This window comes from Lacerta agilis, chromosome 1 (assembly GCF_009819535.1).
Source record: "Lacerta agilis isolate rLacAgi1 chromosome 1, rLacAgi1.pri, whole genome shotgun sequence".
In the NCBI taxonomy this organism is placed as follows: domain Eukaryota; kingdom Metazoa; phylum Chordata; class Lepidosauria; order Squamata; family Lacertidae; genus Lacerta; species Lacerta agilis.
The window spans coordinates 123,068,893-123,090,983 of record NC_046312.1 but is presented as its reverse complement, the minus strand read 5'-3'; the positions used below and the strand labels follow the sequence as shown (position 1 = coordinate 123,090,983).

Genomic DNA, 22,091 nt, shown 5'->3' with positions numbered 1-22,091 from the left:
AAGAAGTGAGAGCAGGAGACTTGGAGGATGCCCATCAACAGTTCCCGGCCAGTTGGCACACAAGTCACCTGGTCCCCACAGTCTTGCCCACCACGGTAAATCTGTGGCGCTTCAGAAGTTGTTGAACACCCAACTCCCATCAGCCCCAGCCAGCATGACCAATGTTTGTGGATAATGAGAGCTCTAGCCAGCAACATATAGAGAACCACAAGTTCCCCATCACTGATTTAAATTATAGTAATTATACATTTGCGGGTCTTTTATACTAAAAAGACTGCTTTCTTTTAGCTGTCCCCCATACGTTTCCAAATCTTCACTTTAGCGAAGCGCATTCTGACGGCTTAGAGGAACACCTTCCTTCTCTTGGAAGCACACATAAAGCAGTCTGTGTCTCTGATGTTCCATTTTGCCTCCCCATCTACAGGCTTTTGATCGCAGAAGCCCCAAGAACAGCAGACATGTCCGAGGTCCAGCCCCAGGCCTTGTACTGCCCCTGCTGGGATCCTTGGAAGACAGGATACAAAAGACTCAACAGAGCTAAGGCAGGCACGCTGTCTCAGAAGCCCAAGTAAGTGGGGAAGTATTGCAACACTGGTGGAGAAGCAATAACATCACTCGGTTTAATAGCAAACTCAAGAGTCTCTGTCCCATCCGAAATGGACATCCTTTTTGTTGTGCATTCATGATGATCTGTGCTCATTATGCTGTCGGGGCGGGTCATACACAATACTGCAAAAGCTCTAAGGCCGCCGCACTGCTTCGTCTCTCGTCAATGCATTTCCCATAACTTTGTGCTGAAATCCGGTAACTCTTCGTGCCACAAATGTTCTGGTTTACTTACCGGTAGTTGTGCATTTGTTGTTCTGTAGCCCCTCTGGATAGCAATGGTGTGGTGGCAATTGTGAAGCATCGCAGAACAAACCAAAGCAGAAAAATCCACCACAAATGCTGACTGTCGGTGACTCTCCCAAGATTTCAGGCAGGAGTCTCCCCCATCCATTCCACAAGATGCTGGAAATGGAAACTAGGACTTCCTGCAGGCAAAAACTATGGTCTGCCATTGAGCTAAAACCCTTGTGGTGTTCCATGCCTTTTGGATTTTGCAATTATTTACATGTTCGTTTGTTTGTTTTCTACCCATCATCTTGCGTATCCTACAGAAAGACACTTAAGAAATGTTTTTAAAAATCAATCGGCACGTAAATATTAATTTGTCATTTATTTTTTGTTATTCCACCTGCTTGTCCTAATTTGCTAATGGGAATGATGATGCTTTGGCCTAGCTCACTGGAAGCCTAGAAGGCTGCTCTAAGGAGAGAGAAGGGTAGGCGTAAACATCTCGTCTCTCTTCCTTCTTACTGCCTAGGAACATGTTCTTATGCTCACTCGTGTGTGGCTGGCGGAAGCCAGGGAGATGCCAGTAATGTCACTATCATGCTGTCCTTTTAAATGCCACTGGAACGATGCACAGGCGCCTCCATTAGTCCTAGGTGCATCTAGTTTGCCACTGCAAAAACAAGGTGCTGAACTGGCCCAGCAGTGCTCTACCTATGCTCTCATGTTATGTAGATGCCTCCATAATATCATTTATTTATATATTTTAATATCATTTATATCCTGCCTTTTCTGCCCAATTAGGGTGCTCCGTAGTGGTTTGGATAGGAACGCTAAAACCTTCACATGTGCACAAACCCACAGTACTCATACAGCAAGGCAACACAAAAATGGAGCCACATTTCCCCCAAACAAGTGTTGTGAAATGCTACAAATGAGTGGATGTTGTGAGCAAGCTTCTCTGGATTGCTTCCATTGCATTCTACAGTACAGTATTACAAACCAAACTATTCCAGTAGTCTCCTGTTGCACATGCTTGCCCTGAGAGAAGTAGAAGCAGCGGCGTAGGAAGCCTTTTTGCCGCCCGGGGCGGTGGCGTGAAGGCACCCCCCTGGGGCGGGGCGTCACGGTGTGTGTGTCGTGATGCCACGACACGTCGGATGCACTGCGCATGCCCAGAATTTCCAGACATGCGTAGTAGATCCGGGCTGGCGCTGCTGCTCCTGCGGTGACCCAGCGAGCAAGCAGCAGCTCGTGGGGCTGCCCCGTCCGGACAGGGGGCCGGGTGTTGGGGGAGGGGCCGGGGAGCGTCACCCCCCTCCCCTGGAACCCGGGGCGCAGCGCCCCCTATACCCCGCCCTTCCTACGCCACTGAGCAGAAGGAATCCTGTGATCTACCAGAGACGTCCAGTGATCTACCGGTAGATCATGATCTACCTGTTGGACATGCCTGCTATAGCTGTTCTGCAAAATGCAAAGCAATTCTAAGCAAATGTCGAATGGAATCGTACAAACTAGCAGCTATTTGTTTGAAATAAGATGATGGATCAGTCAACCGAATTACTACAAAGAAAATTATTCAAACGACTCAGTTGTCAAGCTTTTAAAAGCTTGAGAAGCAACATGCCTTCCCTGCTGCTGTGGACAGAAATCCAGTTATCAAAGTGTAACTTTATATGCATTTATATCAAAAAATAATTATTATCTTATGTGAGAAGATATAACTTTCAGAAATGAATGTTCTTTCCACGTGTGTATAAGAGAAACTCATGGCTCCTGTTTTGAATGGGATAGGGAAAGGGGTATTTTCACAAGTCACATCATTGTCTTGTTTCAGACTGAAATTTTGCAGACCTAACGCACAACCACTAAGAAGCAGGGAGCCTCGAGATGTGAGTAGAACAAAACATTTCTTCCCTTTTTTAATTTGCAATCTTCTTTCCTTCCTCTGTGTAACAACCTTGCTAAGTAAGAAAAATAAGTTTTGATTTTGGAGGAGTCTTCATAGTTCAGAGACCCCAAGCTCTGTTTCTATACTTTTCAGTTATATTATATACAACTTATATTAATGTCTACTCAGGGTCCATTCGGTTTATAGTTGAGGAAGATATTTTAGATCCAAAATCCAGAGTGAAGTTCGCTCACTGCTGTCAGTGCCCATTAATGGGATTTTCAGTGGGATCTCCTTTCTTCCATTAAAAAAGAAATTTTGCAGCTCTCTAAAATGTATTTTTAGACGCGGGTGGCGCTGTGGGTTAAACCACAGAGCCTAGGGCTTGCCGATCAGAAGGTCGGCAGTTCAAATCCCCGTAACAGGGTGAGCTCCCGTTGCTTGGTCCCTGCTCCTGCCCACCTAGCAGTTCGAAAGTACAAAGTGCAAGTAGATAAATAGGTACCGCTCCGGCGGGAAGGTAAACGGCGTTTCCGTGCACTGCTCATGCTCAAGTGGCTTAGTCATCCTGTATGTATGCCGGCTCCCTCGGCCAGTAAAGCGAGATGAGCGCCACAACCCAAGAGTCGTTCGCGGGTGTACCTAACAATCAGGGGTCCCTTTACCTTTACCTTTGTGTAGCACAAACGCAATGCCCTTGAGTATATGGTGCTTTACTTTTTAAAAAATAGGCACCTGTCAGTATAAGGGGCACATAATTAGACTGGATTTTAAATGCTAGGATTCCACAGAGTGCAGTCACTTTTGTTTTAACCCCAGATATCAAAGGAGATTGAAGATGAGATCACTCCTGGCTTTACCGTGTCTCACAGTAAGGATCGTATCAGTGTCACGCTGGGCGAGGAATTCTTTGAGAAGAAAAAGCCTGATGAGGAACTTGCCAAGCCCCCTGTGCTCAGGTAATCTTACACAAGGGCAAGGAGTGTTCCTGTCTGTAACTAGCATTCTTCCTGACTTCTTGAGGACCGTGTGATATACGATGCAGCAATGTTGGCTGGAGGTCAATGACAGGTGGAGTCAATTAATTCCAGCTTTCTCTGCATCCTCCCTGCTGAGTTCAAGGGCTAAATGGAGGACAAGGCAAAGGAAGCTGGCAGCCAGAGCTACCCTCTAGACCAGGGGTAGGCAACCCAAGGCCCGTGGGCCAGATCCGGCCCAATCGCCGTCTCAATCCAGCCCACGGACGGTCTGGGAATCAGCCTGTTTTACATGAGTAGAATGTGTCCTTTTATTTAAAATGCATCTCTGGGTTATTTGTGGGGCCTGCATGGTGTTTTTACATGAGTAGAATGTGTGCTTTTATTACAATTCATCTCTGAGTTATTTGTGGGGCATAGGAATTCGTTCAATTTCCCCCAAAAAATATAGTCCGGCCCACCACATGGTCTGAAGGACGGTGGACTTGTCCACAGTTGGAAAAGGTTGCTGACCCCTGCCCTAGATTGCTTGTAAGAAGGTGGGGGGGGGGGGTTTACCGGCTGGCTAGCTGGCTGAGGGGCGGACTGAGGTTGGTGGGGCAGTGCCCACACCCAACAGACCAGCCTCCACTGCCCCACAAGTGTGTGGAGAATCAATAACAACAGTAACAACATTTATGTAAGGCAATTTACATAAGGGTATCTGTAGACGTGTTGCATTTCCTGCAACCTAGCAAGGGAGTTCATCACCTTGCCGACAAAGGTCCGTATAGTTAAAGCTATGGTTTTCCCAGTAGTAATGTATGGAAGTGAGAGCTGGACCACCAAGAAGGCTGATGGCCGAAGAATTGATGCTTTTGAATTATGGTGCTGGGGGAGACTCTTGAGAGTCCCATGGACTGCAAGAAGATCAAACCTATCCATTCTCAAAGAAATCAGCCCTGAGTGCTCACTAGAAGGACAGATCCTGAAGTTGAGGCTCCAGTACTTTGGCCACCTCATGAGAAGAGAAGACTCCCTGGAAAAGACCCTGATGTTGGGAAAGATGGAGGGCACAAGGAGAAGGGGACGACAGAGGATGAGATGGTTGGACAGTGTTCTCGAAGCTACTAACATGAGTTTGGCCAAACTGCGAGAGGCAGTGAAGGATAGGCGTGCCTGGCGTGCTCTGGTCCATGGGGTCACGAAGAGTCGGACACGACTGAACGACTGAACAACAACAACAAGCAAGGGAGTTAAATGCTTGCCTAGAGCGGGCAGCAATCACACAAATATCTTCTCATTCCCTTAAGTGTGGAGGCATCATGTGGTGATACGGTCTCAGCAGCTAATTCCTTTTGAGCCCAATTCAAATGTCAACAAGTTTGTTAATAATGGTTTCTCTCAGTTCCTCGTTTTCTTCATGCGTTTCCCCCTAATATAATGCATCGCCGTATCTTTATTTTCACTAACATATGCATTTATGTGCACTTTCCCCTAATGTATGGCACTTTTTTTGGCTGCGTTTCAGTTTGCGTATTGATTTAGGAAGTGTGAATTAAGTAGATACGCGTTAAAATGTGGACCAAACCAAATTTTTCATCCATCCTTGTTGGTGAGAATTGTGCCTTCACACACACACACATTGTCTTTGTATCTGTGTCCAGAAAGTCCATTGAAGGTCCTCAGTTTAGCCACTTGAGGACACACGTCACGATGCATTGTGCCCCTTCGCTATTTTCGTCACTGGGCTGCAGTGAATATAATTTCTGTGTACGTCACCTGCATCCAGACAGGTGACTGCAGGTCTTGCAAAGGCATTGGAACAAGCAGGATTCAGTTTGTAACTCGCATATGCACACACAGTACTGTGTAGATCATTCCTTTGGCTTTGATACATCTATTTTGAAATGAGAATGTGTTTAGCTGACAGTAGTGGTGCCTTAACAGCATCTCTCTCTCTCTCTCTCTCTCTCTGCCTTTTAACCCCCTTTGCAGTTCTCCACCTAAGATTGAAACGTAAGTACCAATCTACCTGCCCCTCACACAACCCCCTCACCTCAGCTTCCTTTTTGTGCATTACAGTAACAATTGTTGCTTAAGATAATCCTCCTTCCCCCACTTCAATTCCATCCCTTCTTCCAGGATATTGCTTTGACAGGAACTTGCAAGATGTATTGTGGCTCAGTAAGTCACTGCACATTGTTACCCTGGCAACAAGAATTATTGTCAGGAGGAAGGCCTGAGGCCCTGCTCAATTTGACACTACTGATTTAGCTCTAGGCTCATTTATCTCTCTCACACAGACACAAAAACACACACCCCTGCTCTGGAGTACTAATTGTCTGCAGTGCACTCCCTTCAGGGGTGTTCAGTGTGTTTGCTTTTGCTCCCCTGTGTGGAGTATTTGACACATACTATGAAGAAACTGTGGTTTCCAGTCTGACAGTCAGCCTTAGATTTCTCCCTACTGGCAGGGCATTGCAGCTTTTCGTCACTGACTGCCCACGTATAGCTATGAAGAGAAGAACGCTGAACATTGCAGTCCCTTAGTTTGATTCCTTTTTTTTTTTAATTAATATCTCTTTATTGATTAAAATCATAACAAATAAAACATCATCAAACAATATCAAACAAATTTACATACATACCTATCATATATACATCAAACATCTTGCATACATTCACTTATTCTCACATACTTTACACACCATCATTCATCACTTGAGATCACTTACTCTCAACACTTCCAATTATCCTCTTTGTATTTCTTATCTTATTTCCTTTAACATAACGTACGGTTGTATTTCCCTTTTGTTTCTCGTATTGATATCTCAGAATTTTCCATTTACTTACTAAGGTTCCATCTAAGTCTGCTTCCAGGATTCCATTTAAGCCACTTTCCGTTAGGTATTCTTTAAATATCCTCCATTCCCTACAAACCTCTTGGTTGGTCTGTCCTCTTATTTTACCCGTTATTTTGGCTAACTGTAAATACTCTATCATTAGATTTTGCCATTCAGCTATAGTTGGTACAATTTTACTTTTCCAATTTCTGGCCACTAGCATTCTCGCTGCAGTAGTGCCATACATACATAGTTTGATTCCTTAGTTTGATTCCAACTAAATTATTGTGCTGGAATTTTCCCTCACCCCCAAATCTACCCTGGAGCATTGGGGGGGGGGGAGACCCCAAATCAGATTTAGGGAGCATGCAATGCAAGGAGAGGCAGAGAGCTTCCCCTTGCACAAGGAGAAATCCTTGTGTGGACCTTAGTGCTTTACTGAATGCAGTTGGCTTTGCTTGGCACTTAATCTAGACTGGGATTCTCTCCAAAGAAGGTTGTTTTCAGCCAAGCAATTATAGGACCATTGCATCGCCAGTTACTAATGTTGTGAATAGTCGTTGTGCTAGTCTTCTATACATCTGAGGTTTGCACGGAATTAGCATGCTCTGCCTGTTCTGTTTCATGGCTTTTAGGCTCACTGATAACAATGTATGTGTGCGCGCGTAATAAGACAGAGGGTGTAGGCACCAGTTTATTTTCCCTCTCCAGACAGCAAACCCCCTCGGCCCCACCAGCTACTCAACCCCGATTGCCAAACAGATAAGGGAATCCTATAAACTTTTTTAGTTGCAGTTCTTGGTTTTCCTACTCTTGATCCTTCCGAGATTTGCCAACCAGCAAATTTCGCTGTACATATACAATGTTGGTCTTGCAGGGAGGACATTATAGGTGACTTGGTGGAACAGATTTCTGAGCTCACAGCTATAATGGAGCAATTGCGCCGAGACCACCAAGCTAGCCACAAACAGGTGAGTCACTTCCATTTGGGGTCTAGCTGTTGGAAACTTAGCAGATGTAGCCTTGTACTGGAATCCTCCATTAAGGACATAAGTTTTCGGAGAGTAGTCTCCTTTTCATCAGATCCTTGAAGGACCCTCCTCAGTTGGAGTCTATATACTGTAATGAGATGGGGGAATGGTTTGAATGATCTCAAGGTTTGACCATGGGTCGACATGGCTCTCAGCCTGAAGGATAGCAATTGCTGTGTTAAAGCATCAATGTATGTAAAATCACTGTAATTTTTGTTGGTGCAAAAAGAAAGAAAGTAGAATTCATTGGATGCCAAGATCCAAGTTTAGGGCAAGTACTATTTGGTAAGAGAACCCCAGCAGAGATTGAAAGTCGCAAAATACATTGCAAATTAAAGCATGGAAATATAGGTTATTGGACCTAAATTTTAGTATGCCCTTTCAAGTACGTTCCAAAATTTCCCTCTTTCCTCAGCATAGGAAAAGGTCACAAGTTTGTTAAGTTAAAATATTGGTTTACTTACAAGCACTTCAAAGTTCTGGTACATGTGCTTTTGCATACAACAGGCAGAAAAGTAAAACGTAGCTTAGTTGCAAAGTTGTAAATGTTCCTAGATTCTTGGTAAAGGAGTACAAGAGTGGCTGGTGAGAGCCATGCAGTTTTGCAGGATCAACCAGCTCAAACCTCTTCACACCGGGCTTCTCAGGTAGACTGGAGGGTGAACAATAGGTTGGATTGCCCATTTCATCCCAACGCAAAGGGGATGTGTCATAGCTAAGCTGGCAGGACAGCTGTGGCATTAATCCTTTCATTCATTAATTAGACCCAAACATGTCGGTTATATGAGGCTAGTTTTCCCATAATTTTCCCCATTTGCCTCTGTTTTTTCTCTCTATAAGTGTAAACCATGGGTAGGCAAACTAAGGCCCGGAGCCGGATCCAGCCCAATCGCCTTCTAAATCCAGTCCACAGACAGTCCAGTAATCAGTGTGTTTTTACAAGAGTAGAATGTGTCCTTTTATTTAAAATGAATCTCTGGGTTATTTGTGGGGCATAGGAATTTGTTCATTCCCCCCCCCAAAAAAATATAGTCCGCCCCCCCACAAGGTCTGAGGAACAGTGGACCGCCCCCCCTGCTGAAAAAGTTTGCTATCCCCTGCTCTAAACCCATACCCAGCAACTTAGGATAACACTTAATGCTTTGCATGTTAGTCTATAAAAGATTCTGCCATCATGCAGGCAGGAGTATCCTATGTGACTACAATTCCCATAATCCCCAGCTAGCATGGGCAGTGATCAGGGGTGATGGGAATTGCAGTCCAAAACATTTGGCGAGCAGCACATTGGCTAAGACTTCTTCTGAAAAGCAGTAATTGTCAAGGTGGTTGAAACAGATTTCTTATTTGGCTTTTCTGGAGCAAAGTTGGCGTTGCCATAATTGGCATGGAGGAACCAGGATGATGTGTGTGTTTGTGTTGTGTTGAGCCTCCTGATCACAGAAACAAACTATTTTGTGCTGTGAAAGTACCTGAAAGTACCTTGTAAAGGCAGCTCCCCTCGTGAACAAAGGTTATTGTCTCTTTTCCTAGTTGGAGAAAGAGATGGAAGACAAAAGGAATGAAATGCAAGAGGAACACGAAAACAAAATGAGGTATGGCTATTTCTACGTGCAAGATCGATCTATTTATTATTCTGCATTTTGTTTTGGATAACCTCCCCTGTCCTGGGACACAGAAGGTGGGTAACAAAAAGAGCCATTTTTGCCAGAGCCAGCATAGATGAGGAAAGGATCAGCCCTGCCCACAACAGCCACTATTGGCATTTTTTAATTATTATTATTATTTAATTATTATTATTATTTTCAATTATATAAATATACAACATAAAACAGTACAAAATCCAAATATCAAGATTACTCTGAATCTCTTGACTTCCCCCCCACCATCCCTTCCATGGGTCCCTATAATTTTTTTCAAAACATTCACTCCATGATAACGCCCAACAATTCCACTTTCTGTAAACCAATATTTTTCTTCAATCCTCAAACCATAGGCTCGTTTTCTTTTCCATGCAAGAAGTCTATAATGAGTTTCCAGTCTTTGGAAAATACTGGCAGTGCTTTTTCTCTTCTTATTAAATTTGTCACCTTTGCCAGTCTTGGCAAAGCCCAATGATTTTAACAAACCATTCCTCCATGGAGGTAGGCAATGATGCACCTTTCCATCTTTGTGCGTACGAAAGTCTCACCGCTGTGACCGTGCGCTGTTTATTGCGTGAATGACATGTTGCAGAATACGCTCATAAAAGACTACTGAAGTAACGATTGGACGATGTGACGCAGAAAGTTCTGTGGGAAGAATAATTAAATAAATAAACATGTTGGCTTTGCTCCTGTTGGTATAGGTTTATTCTCAAAACACTGTAAAGGTAAAGGTACCCCTGACCGTTGGGTCCAGTTGCGGACGACTCTGGGGTTGCGCACTCATCTCGCCCTATAGGCCAAGGGAGCCGGCGTTTGTCCGTAGACAGCTTCCAGGTCATGTGGCCAGCATGACAAAGCTGCTTCTGGCAAACCAGAGCAGCGCACAGAATCACCATTTACCTTCCAGCCGGAGCAGTACCTATTTATCTACTTGCACTTTGACGTGCTTTTGAACTGCTAGGCAGGCAGGAGCTGGGATCGAACAACGGGAGCTCACCCCGTCGCGGGGATTTGAACTGCTGACCTTCTGATCGGCAAGCCCTAAGCTCCGTGGTTTAGACCACAGCGCCACCCATGTCCCTTTCAAAACACTGTACAGCTGTAATATATATATTTTAAAATTAGATATTTTTAACAAGAATAAGTGGCAGTATTCTCAAAGCAGTTTAGAGCTGAATAATAACACTCCCACCCAAATAATAAATCGTGGTACTAGTACCGGTAGTAAATGATTGATATTAGGCAGAATCCACAGTTACATGAGAAGAGCCTCTCCTCCCCTATCCCCGATCTACTTCAGAGGGTCCTCCAACCTGCTGGAGCAGATTTGGACACTGCACAGAGGGCTGTAGCAAGAGAGGAGAGGCAGGTGAAGTCCCATTGCGGCGAGAGAAGGCTGTGCCCAAATAGCATTTCATACAACCCATTGTTGTTGTCTTTTAATCAAAGCAGCTTGCTGGATAATTATAATAGAAAGCTACATTGTCTTTGCAGGGAGATGCAGTCATATCATGCTGCAGAGATGAACGCCTTGGAAGAGCAGTACAAGAAAGAGTTGCGAAACGAGAGGGCACACGCCCAGGAGAAGCTGGGTAGGACTTGGGGGCCGAACTACCTGTTACACTGTACAGTAGTATTCCAACAGTCCCAGTTGCGGTGGAGGCTGGTCCAACCTTAGCTAGTCCTCAGCCAGCCTCACAGCCATCTCCCTTCTTATTTACAACCAGTCAAGACTGGCCCATCCATGAGGCTCACTGAGGTAGTTGCCACAGGTTGGCAGGATCACAACGATTGGGATGAGTGGCAGTTCCAGGCCTGCAGGGAGCCCGACAATGGGACCCCTGGCCGCCCGACAAGGACAACAACGTCTCTTCCTCTTCCCTGCCTTTGTAAAATCAAGAAGGCCACAGAGCAGCTTTTTAAAACACCTCAGCAGAGAAAGACAGGAGCTGAGGAGCATCCAATTTGGGATCATCTATCTGTTAAGCAAGGGATGCGGGTAGCGCTGTGGTCTAAACCACTGAGCCTAGGGCTTCCCGATCAGAAGGCTGGCGGTTCAAATCCCTGTGACGGGGTGAGCTCCCGTTGCTCGGTGCATATGACCAGTAAGTTGTCTGCGGACAAATGCCGGCTCCCTCGGCCTATAGAACGAGATGAGCGCACAACCCCAGAGTTGTCCGCGACTGGACCTGACGGTCAGGGGTACCTATACCTTTATCTTTATCACAAAGGATCTGAATGTCCTATGCCTTCAAAAAGAGGATAGGATAGGAGTTGATAATAAGCATGCAGAACCAGTCAAATGATAAAAATTGCGGGCCAACAAGATATATAACAAGGGACAAGACCCCCCGACAGCATACGAATCAATCTGGCTAACCTGATTCACTCACACCCTGCTGTAACACAAAAATAATTCTCACCACAGCCAGCCAAAGACCACGCCCTAAGCCACCCCCAACCTCTCTCACCACCAAGGAAATACAACAAGTGCATAGTAAGAGAACCCATACAAGTAACGCTGACACAACCCCTCACACACACTAAGTAGAATAATAGAAGCAGAACCACTCCGCTCAACTCCCTCCTTTCCTCCTCCTCCTCCTCCTCCTCCTCCTCTTCTTCTTCAAACAAATTCATAAACCAATAATTTATACAGTGGTACCTCAGGTTACAGACTCCACTAACCCAGAAATATTACCTGGGGTTAAGAACCTTGCTTCAGGATGGGAACAGAAATCGCACTGTGGCAGCAGGAGGCCCCATTAGCTAAAGTGGTACCTCAGGTTAAGAACAGTTTCAGGTTAAGAACGGACCTCCAGAACAAATTAAGTTCTTAACCCGAGGTACCACAGAGCCAGTGTTGCTGCCTGGCGTGCACTGGTCCATGGGGTCACGAAGAGTCGGACACGACTGAACAACTGAACAACAACAACACCACTGTACTTTGACCACTAATAATGAAACGTTGTAGATATTTTTCCACATTTATTATGCTGTTTTTGTGATATACAAATGACATGAGAAAACTTGGTATACTTGTTTATATAACATTATTATTGTTCATAAAAACCCAATAAAAACACACACACATAAGGGACAAGACACACAGGTCCTTGTCTGCTAATGATAGAAGCCTCAAAGCTCCATGTGGCAAGTTATAATGCCCACGGTTAGAAGTGAACACTGGGGGAATCCATGTTTTTGCCGCACAATTCCCTCTGAGGGTGGCTGAACATCACTGGTCCCTCTGGCTCTCTGGGGGTCTCGCTCTTCAAAGAGTGTGTTGGCAAGAAGCCTTTGAGCACCAGCTGTTCCAGACTGAGCAGCCGGACATGGCAGTTGTATTTCTAAGGCGGTGTTAATTTCTGGGGAAGGCATGTTGTTGGCCGAGCAGCCAATTCATTTCCCTTCAGGAAAACAACTGAGAAACAAATCTTTAATTTCAGTAGTTCTGTGTGTGGAGCATTTTATTTTTTTCCCTTTCCCCCCTCTCAGCTGGGATGCAGAAGGAATACAAGTATCTGAAGAATGCGTTTCGTGTGTACCAGGTAAGATTTAAATTATAACACCCATCTGAGGTAATCCTAAACTCCTGCGAGGCTCCTGGCGCCTTGAAGACCAAGTTTCTTTGTTGCCTAAGGTTTTGCGGGCAAGAGTCTGCTTTGTCAGGCGCACAGTGCGCAGTCCCCTAGCATTTGCGCATGCACAGTTGGTGCTCATGAAAGACTGCAGTCCAGTTGGTCACAGACATCTTGCATTTCATGGCTGCTTGGTCTACAGCCAGAGCCAGTGTTGCTGCAGTCCCAGCTCAACTGACTGGCTACCTCAGCAATGACAGGGAATCCAGAAGTGGCACTGAGATGCAAAATTAATCTGCAGTGCCTGGAGTCTTCTGAACCCCGTACAGAAAAGGAAGGACAATCAGGCTGCCTTAGATGCTCTTGCAGAGTTTCCACCCCTTCCCTGTTTTCTGGTTCATAACCAGTCTTCCCCTGAAGTACTTGCAAGCAAAAGAGGGTATAAAATTGTCATCTGGTTGTTGGCATCTGTCTGTCCCAAGAGACAATGGAGTGTGCCTCCAAGGGTGAAGTCGAACCGCTGCGTTAGCAGCACCAAAGTGACCCAGACGTCAGGACTCCCCTTTAAATTGGCACCTACATTAAAAAAAATCATTTTATTTAGGATAGTATTTCTGATGAAATGGAGGAAAAGTGGCTGAGAAGGCAAGCGGAATGGAAAAAGAGTGAGAGGACTGAACGGGAGAAGGCCTTGTTACAACAAAGTGAGTACAAGAGAGAGGTTGCATCTTATTTGTATTGTGTGTGTATTGTATTGTGTATAGCAGTGCCTGAGTATTTGGGTTGAAAGGGAAATGGAGTTTGCCCATGCAAACCAATCTGGTGAATATTGCTTTCAGTCTGCGGATGATACGTAACTGATTACTCCCCAGCACCACCACCATTGACGTTGCGTTTCCTTTGCACTGAAATGAATCGGGGGGGAATAACGTGATGGCATTACATTGTTTCACCACTGCAGGCAGCAAGACAGATAATGTAGCTTTTGCCAGAAGACAAACCGCAGCAGCATTGAAACGCTGCTGCAAACGTAAAATGGAGGGCAGAACGGAAGACGACACCTCCTTATATCTCTGCATGTGTGCAATGATTTGAACCTCAGTTATTTGCGCCTATGTTTGACCTGAGTCTGATTTGAACTCTGTTCTCATTCATCTGAATTTACAAAGTTCCATGTGTTTTGGCTTGGCTTGGCTTGGCTCATTCTGATAAATGTTCCTGTTCCCTGTGGAGTCAGATGGGTGGGTGAACCTTTAATTACTGGTATCCTCTCTGCAACTGGAGCAAATTGCTCATTAACTCTCTCTTTTTCATTTGCAAGATCTCAGTTAACGAGAGTTTGCTTTGGCTGCGAAGAGGAAACCGATGATTAAGGGCCCACCTACGCTCCCATCTTGCAAACAGAAAAGGAATTGCAATGAAGGGCCGATTCAGGAAAGCCATGGCCATGTTAATGGATAGGAAGTGTTATGAGAATTATAAGGTCTAAGATATAAAATAAATGTTCATAAATGTACCAGGCAAACACATACATATATATATAAACCACATGTCTGAAACAGTACAGGAAAACAGTCCTGAAACCATTTTGACTCTCCCAAATTGACCTCAAATGTTTCTCTGCAAGGAGGAAGGAAATGGGGAAAGCTCCCCATTGTCTCTTTGCTCACAAATCCTGTCTTAAGGGCATATATGTGTACGAATAGGGCAAGCCTGTGACCTGGATTCAGGAACTGAGTATTTACCATCGCAAAAGAATGGCCAGGATGCCCAGGTAAAAGCAATCAGTGACCATTATCAGGTATCCTGGCAGACAGGTTTTCTGCTGTAGACTGCTCCTTCAGTGATGTATGTATGATGTATTGGGGGCTGGCCTTGAGCTACAGGGTGGCAATTTCAAATGTCTATATAAGAGCTTGCACACCAATGTTCTGGGTTCTTCCCCTCCTGCATGCGTGGGGGGTGAGCACCCTGTTGCAACAGTTTAATAAAGATCAGACTTACTAGCTGCCTTGCTTCTCAATATTCTCTGATTGGCCTCTGTTATTTTCTCCTACCGATAGAGAACCTACATAAGGACTCTTGGGTACCCCATAAGGGAAAAGGAGCAAGTTTTTTTCTTATAACAGGAAACAACTCATTGTAGAGGTGGAAGCTGAGTCGCAGAAGCCACATTAAAATAAAGAGGCAAGGAGGAGACAACAGGCCAGCTGTAGGGAAAAGCGGAACCTTTTATGAACAGGACATTTCTGCAGAAATATACATTTTCCATCTAAATGGGCACTGCTGGATTTCTATGGCGAAGACTGCTCTATATTAAGTGCCGTATGGAACCATGATTTTAATTCTGTTTCCAGGTGATTGCGGCACTAAAGATCCCTTATGTAAAAGCAACCAACCTTCTCTCTTCTGTTAAGAGGACACCACTGTGTAAATCTCCCACAGCTAGCAAATGGCGCCCAATGTTTCAAGCCCATCGACTTTATTACTAAGAAATACAGTATAAAGTTTTGATGACACACATGGTTAACGCAGACCTAAAAATCTAATCTTATCCACAGGGCAATCGTTGACAAAAAAGTTTGAGCAGGCAATAGAGGAACAGAAGACTCTCATTCAGAATAACAGTTTTTTAATAGGCAAAGTTTATGAAAAAGAAAGAGAAGTAAGTGGTGTTTATTATTAAGCGCTGTGGGGAACTGTTCCTTTAACAGAAAACTCTCCCCTTACAAATCCGCCCCCTTCTAATGCTCCCCATTGACATGGCCTGGGAAGTAGTGATGTCTTGTCCCTTAATTAGCCAGCTCTTATCCTCTTCAGTGGCTACTGGTTGCTGCCATGCTCTTCCTTTACTCCTGTTATATTGCAATAGTATTATTTTGCTGTAAAAATGAAGTTACTGTTGTTGATCTTCAATGAAACGACAGCAATAATTAAAGCCTGCGCCTCTGGGGAACAGAAACTAATCCCATTCATTCATTAATCCCATTCACTGATGAATCACTATGCAAGGGGCTGAACATAAAAATGAAAATGTTGTTGTTGTTGTTCAGTCGCGTCCGACTCTTCATGACCCCATGGACCAGAGCACGCCAGGCACGCCTATCCTTCACTGCCTCTCAGTTTGGCCAAACTCATGTTAGTAGCTTCAAGAACACTGTCCAACCATCTCATCCTCTGTCGTCCCCTTCTCCTTGTGCCCTCCATCTTTCCCAACATCAGGGTCTTTTCCAGGGAGTCTTCTCTTCTCATGAGGTGGCCAAAGTACTGGAGCCTCAAGTTCAGGATCTGTCCTTCCAGTGAACACTCAGGGCTGATTTCTTTAAGAATGGATAGGTTTGATCTTCTTGCAGTCCATGGGACTCTCAAGAGTCTCCTCCAGCACCATAATTCAAAAGCATCAATTCTTCGGCGATCAGTCTTCTTTATGGTCCAGCTCTCACTTCCGTACATTACTACTGGGAAAACCATAGCTTTAACTATACGGACCTTTGTCGGCAAGGTTGTACTGGACATTAAATGAGGGCAGAACCTGAAAGGAGGAAGCTTTCAATTAATGTTGCAAGGGTCCTTTGTTAAATGGAGCCTAGTTGTGAGTAAATATTACACCCAGATCTTGCTGTGCAGAAGGGCAATGCGAGATAATATAGTGCCATGTTCATTCTGCTTCCAGCTGATTGTGAATAATCAATGCCTTAGCAGCACTAAAAAGTTTTGGTGTAGAAGCAACCTTAACCAGAGGTTTAGAGAAATGGGAGATGGTTGGACAGTGTTCTCGAAGCTACTAACATGAGTTTGGCCAAACTGCGAGAGGCAGTGAAGGATAGGCGTGCCTGGCGTGCTCTGGTCCATGGGGTCACGAAGAGTCGGACACGACTGAACGACTGAACAACAACAACAACAACACAGGCGAGCACTCTTTCTCTGACATCCAGTTTTCTTGGAAGGGAAAATCTTTCCAGGATTTGAGCAGTTCTCCTTAGTTTTCATTTTGATTCATCATGCGAGCCCTGTTTAAGCAGAAGTTTGCTTGCGCAGTGCTGAACTGCATGTAGATTAGTTCAGAGTGAGGGGAGCCTTAGAAATAACGAACTCCCCTAATATTAAGTGCAAACAAAAATCCTTAGTATCAAGCCATTGCAAAAAAAAAGAGTACGTATATGAAACCTGCCATAAATTAAACAGATCTGCTTTGTCCATTCTAGATCCCAAATAACATCTCCCCCCCCCCCCGTTTTGTCACATCAGCTGAAGGCTGCTTCTGTGTCAGGCTTGTCAGGGACTGATTTCACCTGTATTAGAGGCACCCCCAAGGCTTCATAATGAGTCTACTTAGAAGTAAACGTTGTTTGAAGATGCGCTTTAATCTACGGTAACTTTTATCGCTTTTTTCTTTTCCAGGAGTTCCAAAAGCAGCAACAGGATGCCATGGATAAAATTGCTGAATTAAACAAACATATTGAGGCAAGTATGGTAAACACTTTTGAACAGATGTAACCGAAGCTTCTGTTAAAAAAAAAAAAACAAAACAAAACAAAACAAAAAACAGGCAAGACATTCTGGAACCAGCATAGCGAAGTGGTTAATTTTTGGACTAGGAATATGTACGCTTTTTCTGTCCATTCACAGAGTTTCTCGCTGAGGTGTTTGGCATATAATTTACTTATGATGTTCAAGAGACTTATAGGTCTGTAGTTGGCGAGGGCAGCCCTAGAGCCTTTTTTTATAAATGGGAATAATGATGGAAGTCCCCCAGTCTTCTGGAATCTGTGCTGTTCTATCTATATATGTGAACAGAGAGGCTAACAAGGGGGCCCACCAGTTAGCATTGGTTTTAAAAAGTTACGCTGGTATATAATCGTTTCCGGGGGCTTTCCTGTTCTTTAGTTGGTCAATCAGTAGGTGAGTCTCTGTTGTTGAGACTGGTAGCCATGGCTGTAGCTGGTCTTCTGGTGTGTCTAATGCATGGTTTTAAATGTAAGCACTAATTCCGTGAATTGGCCCACATTTTCATTTCTATTTGTAGCACAATACAATTTACAATATTTGCTTTTACAAATTGTTCTCTGGTCTTCAACCGTATTAAAGATATTTGATTTGATGCCAGCAAAGAACAGTGACTGAGATTCGAGCTTTACATTCAGAAGGAATGTTAATAGGTGGAAAAGTTCCATTAATTCTAAAAAAATTAATCTTAAATTTTAAGCCTAAAAGTAAGTACCAATTCTATGGATTGATTGTAATTTTATTTTATATGTCATCCTTCAATGTTATATCCGATTACGGATTGTCATTATCTGTTTTCTGGTCTTTGACCGTAATAAAGATATTTGATTTGCTTTGGACTAGGACCAGAGACCTGGGTTTGAAATCCCTGTTCAGTCATGAAGCGAACTGGATGAATTTGGGATTAATTAACTCTCAGCCTAACCTTGCAAGGTTGCTTTGAGGATAATACGTGGAGTGCAAACTGAAAGTGTTTGGATAAAGTGTGGGATGTTAACAGCACAGTTGTACCTCGGAAGTCGAACGGAATCCATTCCGGAAGTCCGTTCGACTTCCAGAATGTTTGGAAAGCAATCGGAACCCGCATCGGACATTCTGGTTCCAAAGGACATTCGTAAACTGGAACACTCACTTCCGGGTTTGCGGCGTTCGGGAGCCAAAACGTTCGACCCGCAAGGTGTTTGACTTCCGAGGTACGACTGTATCAAGTGGATCTGCAGATATGTTTTCGTTTGAATTGCTCCTGTTCAGTGATCCTGCCAGCCGGTTATGCCCTATTTCAGGATACTCCAGTCCATTACCTCCCCATCCCACTTTCCCTGACACAACACATTCTGCTACCACTAAGCATGCTTAGTCCTTATTCCCTTTTAGGCAGCCCTAGGTAGTGGTGGGCAGAACCATATGGGAAAGGGTGCAGAGCAACGAAGGCATTTCCCCCCCCCCCGGCCTTTGTTCAGTAGGCTAGTTTCTACATATACTCACCCCACCCTGTGTTCTCCATCCAGACAAGTAAGAGGCCTTAGAGTTCAAGGGCACATTCCAGCCAGGCAAAAACATTCAAGGAGGGTGTGAAGCAAGGCCCGTGATAGGCAGGACCCACAGAAAGGGGGTGTGCTCTGGCAAAAGTCCTGGGGACTAGACAGAGAATCTTGGAGGGCTGCATTTGGCCCCTTGGCCTCAAGTTCTCCACCCCCTGCCCTAAAAGGTTAATTTGTCAATGAAAAGCTCTAGAAGTCTATGAACTTAGGTACTAAAAATGGGAAACGAAACAATGCAGTCAAGGTTATTATTTTGCTGTTGCTACACCGATTTGAAACACCTATAAAATTACATTTAGAAAATAGCCAGTAGGGCTTTTACAGCGCCTGGGTTTTGTGGAATGAACTTTTCCAGGAGTTCAGCAGTGATCCTTTGGCGCCATGTAAAGAGTACCAGTATCCCAGAAGGCCTTTGTTTAGGAGGTGTTTTAGGTAGGGCTTACTTTTTTTAGTTTGTTTCACTGTACAGTTCTTAAAACTGCCGTTGTGTTGCTCTGGACAGTGGTGGGTGTGCAGAATATAAGCATCTTAAAATAATTTGTTCCATCCAATAAAAGGGTTTGGATATGGAAATTAAGGAGAAGAATGAGACTTTGGATGCTATTGCAGCCACCCTTAGCAAGACAGAGACTGAACTCCGGAATGAGGTGAGAACTGGGGAATTAGAGCATTTTTAACTAAGCATTTTTAAAACATCAAGACCAGGGTCTCACCCCAGCAGTGATGGGAAACAGGTTTGTGGCATTTGTATGGTTTTCAACATTTAACTTGTGCTTTCTACAGCCGATCTATGATGGAATAATGCAACCTGCACTCTGATAGACTGGAACAGGTACATTCCCAAAGGACGGATGGTGTTTATCTTTCCCAGCTTTTGTGACCTCCAGATACTGGACTACAACTCCCATCACCCATGACTATTTGCCGTGCAGGATGGGGCTGATGGGATTTGGAGTGCCAAAACACATTGAAGTACATGATCAAGCAATTGTAAAATTGTCAACAAGTCCCTGTCAGGGAAAGAGGTGGCTTAGAAGTAAATATTTAATAATATACTAATGGCCAGGTCTCAGTGGGTGGTGATGGGAAACCGAACTCTTTGATCTATAGGTAATCTTGCAGTTGCTAGAGAGTGTGATTAATAGCTGTGCATTGCAGCGGTTTAATGGTTAAACTCAGATTAGCCCTATGGAGGGATTGGTTCAAATCCTGCCTTCCCCATGCCAATTCCCATGTTTAATGCTAATCACCTCCCTTTTAAAGGGATCACAAGTAGCTGTGCTGTCAAAGCCTCCTCTGATTGTCAGGAAGGAGAGAACAATATAGGGCTAGAATTGACTAACACCTGACATGGATGATATTTGGGCAACTTCATATGTTTAGTCTTCTTTCTGCTTGCCCATTCATTCCTTTCCTTCCTCTTTACAGAAAGCCGCCTTGGTGGAAATGGAGAAAAGTATCCAGCAAAAAATTGCATCCATTGAAGAGAGATATCGAATTAACGCCACTACTTTGGTAGAAGAAAATGCCATGCTCAGGTAAGGGGCTAAAATCTCTCCCAAGTCCAGTCAGCCAAATATTTACCTTTGAGCTTTTTAAAGCAGTTTACTGCAGAATTCCTTGTGAAGCAAATTACTGCAACATAGATTAGCACATTCCTCAGTAAAAAAATAATTTGGCTTTGCCTGTACTAGACATATTGTTCACCTGTCACCACAGCTGGGTGGGTGCTGACAATGCCAAGGTTGCAGGTTCGATCCCCATAAGGAATAGCTGCATATTCCTGCATTGCAGGGGGTTGGACTAGATGATCCTCAGGGTCCCTTCCAACTCCTTGATTCACGATCTATGATTCTACCACACCCCTTTGAATATTCATGTGCTGTAACAGACATGTTCACAAAATTTGCTGGATTGTTTAGATTTACTTATGTCACCTAATTTGTTATGTTTAAAGCTTCCAACGTGATTTTAATTAACTATGTTTTGGTTAAGTTATGGCATGACAAGGGGAAGGAAAGCAGTAAGCACATTCCAGGAGAGCTTGCTCTTCCCTTCCCCACTTCCTTCCTCCCTCCCTCCCTCCCTCCCTCCCCCTGCAAGCCAAGCTGAAGTCAAAGGGTTGCAAATGCTCTGCTTGCACAATGGAACATTCCTCTCCACATCTTCGTAGCAGATTCTGGGTATGTATGCAGAGAAGGGAGGAAGTCCCATTGTGCAAGTGGAAAGCGGTTTGTGTGGCACTGGATACAACCCAGTGACTTAGTCTTATGGGATCAGATTCCATGGTTTTCAACGACACTTAGTCCTGAGTAGCTACTGCCCACTAGGACCTGAGGAGCTAAAACAGGCATAGACAACATGATGCTCTCCAGAGATCATTGGACTACACCTTTGCATCAGCCCCAACTGGTAAAGTCAACAGCCAAGATGGTGGAAGTACACAACATATATAGAAGACACCATATTGGCTACCCCTGCTGTATGTAGTTGCATATACAGGTGCAGAAAGATTGTCTAATGCTACTAACCTCCTCCCCAGGCGCAAGCTCATTGAGAAGAATGAAGAGATCTTTAGTCAACGGGCCCAGCGATCGGGCAGCTATGAACCATATGACTAGGGCTGTTAAGTGAAAAAGCAACTAAGGTTTGACATGCTGCCAGAAGCCTGAATTCAAAGCCACATATGCAATTCTGTAGTCAGAAAGGGAGATTATTTGTTGTTTACTTCAATCTTGTATCGTGTTTTGTTTATATTTGCATGCTGCTCTTCAGCTGAAGGTCACAGAGTGGTTCACAACATGAAAATACAAAATGAGAACAGAAGATACAAACCAATAATCGTTTCCTCCTGCAAATTTCCCCTTTGGCTCAGGGCGCAACACAGAAGCCAGGCAGTCAGGAACCTTGTGGCCTAAGCCAGAGTCTCAAGAGGTAGTAAGCATCCACGACTCCTTATTGTCCCACCAGTCTGGGTCAGGAGTTGCCCAGACCTTACTGGATGTCCCTTGAGATTCAGAAAGGCAAGAGCGAAAAAGCACACTCCAACCTCTGAAACAGGAGGATGCTGACTGGTAGGCCAAGAAAACTGGAATCAGGTGTTATGCCATAAAGCCCACCTAAAACATGTGAGGTAGTTAATTGCAACTATATAAAAATAGTAGCTTGAAAGAGTGCAAATAGAATACTGCTATAAAGTGGGAAATGGGGAAAATACAAGATGGACTATGTTGCCTTTCTTTTATTCTAATACAAACCTAAG

General features: G+C 44.3%; 1 protein-coding gene across 1 annotated transcript; it reads left to right on the top strand.

Annotated features, from left to right (window-relative positions):
* Positions 1-443: 443 nt before the first annotated feature.
* FLACC1 (flagellum associated containing coiled-coil domains 1) lies at positions 444-21,655 on the top strand. Its single transcript, XM_033169600.1, has 14 exons — positions 444-568; positions 2,672-2,726; positions 3,545-3,684; positions 5,680-5,700; positions 7,405-7,498; positions 9,089-9,150; positions 10,696-10,793; positions 12,700-12,752; positions 13,387-13,486; positions 15,344-15,447; positions 17,184-17,246; positions 19,387-19,476; positions 20,258-20,367; positions 21,372-21,655. Exons 1-14 carry the CDS (start codon positions 459-461, stop codon positions 21,448-21,450), a joined length of 1,179 nt encoding a protein of 392 aa, XP_033025491.1. The 5' UTR covers positions 444-458; the 3' UTR covers positions 21,451-21,655.
* The last annotated feature ends 436 nt before the right edge of the window (positions 21,656-22,091 follow it).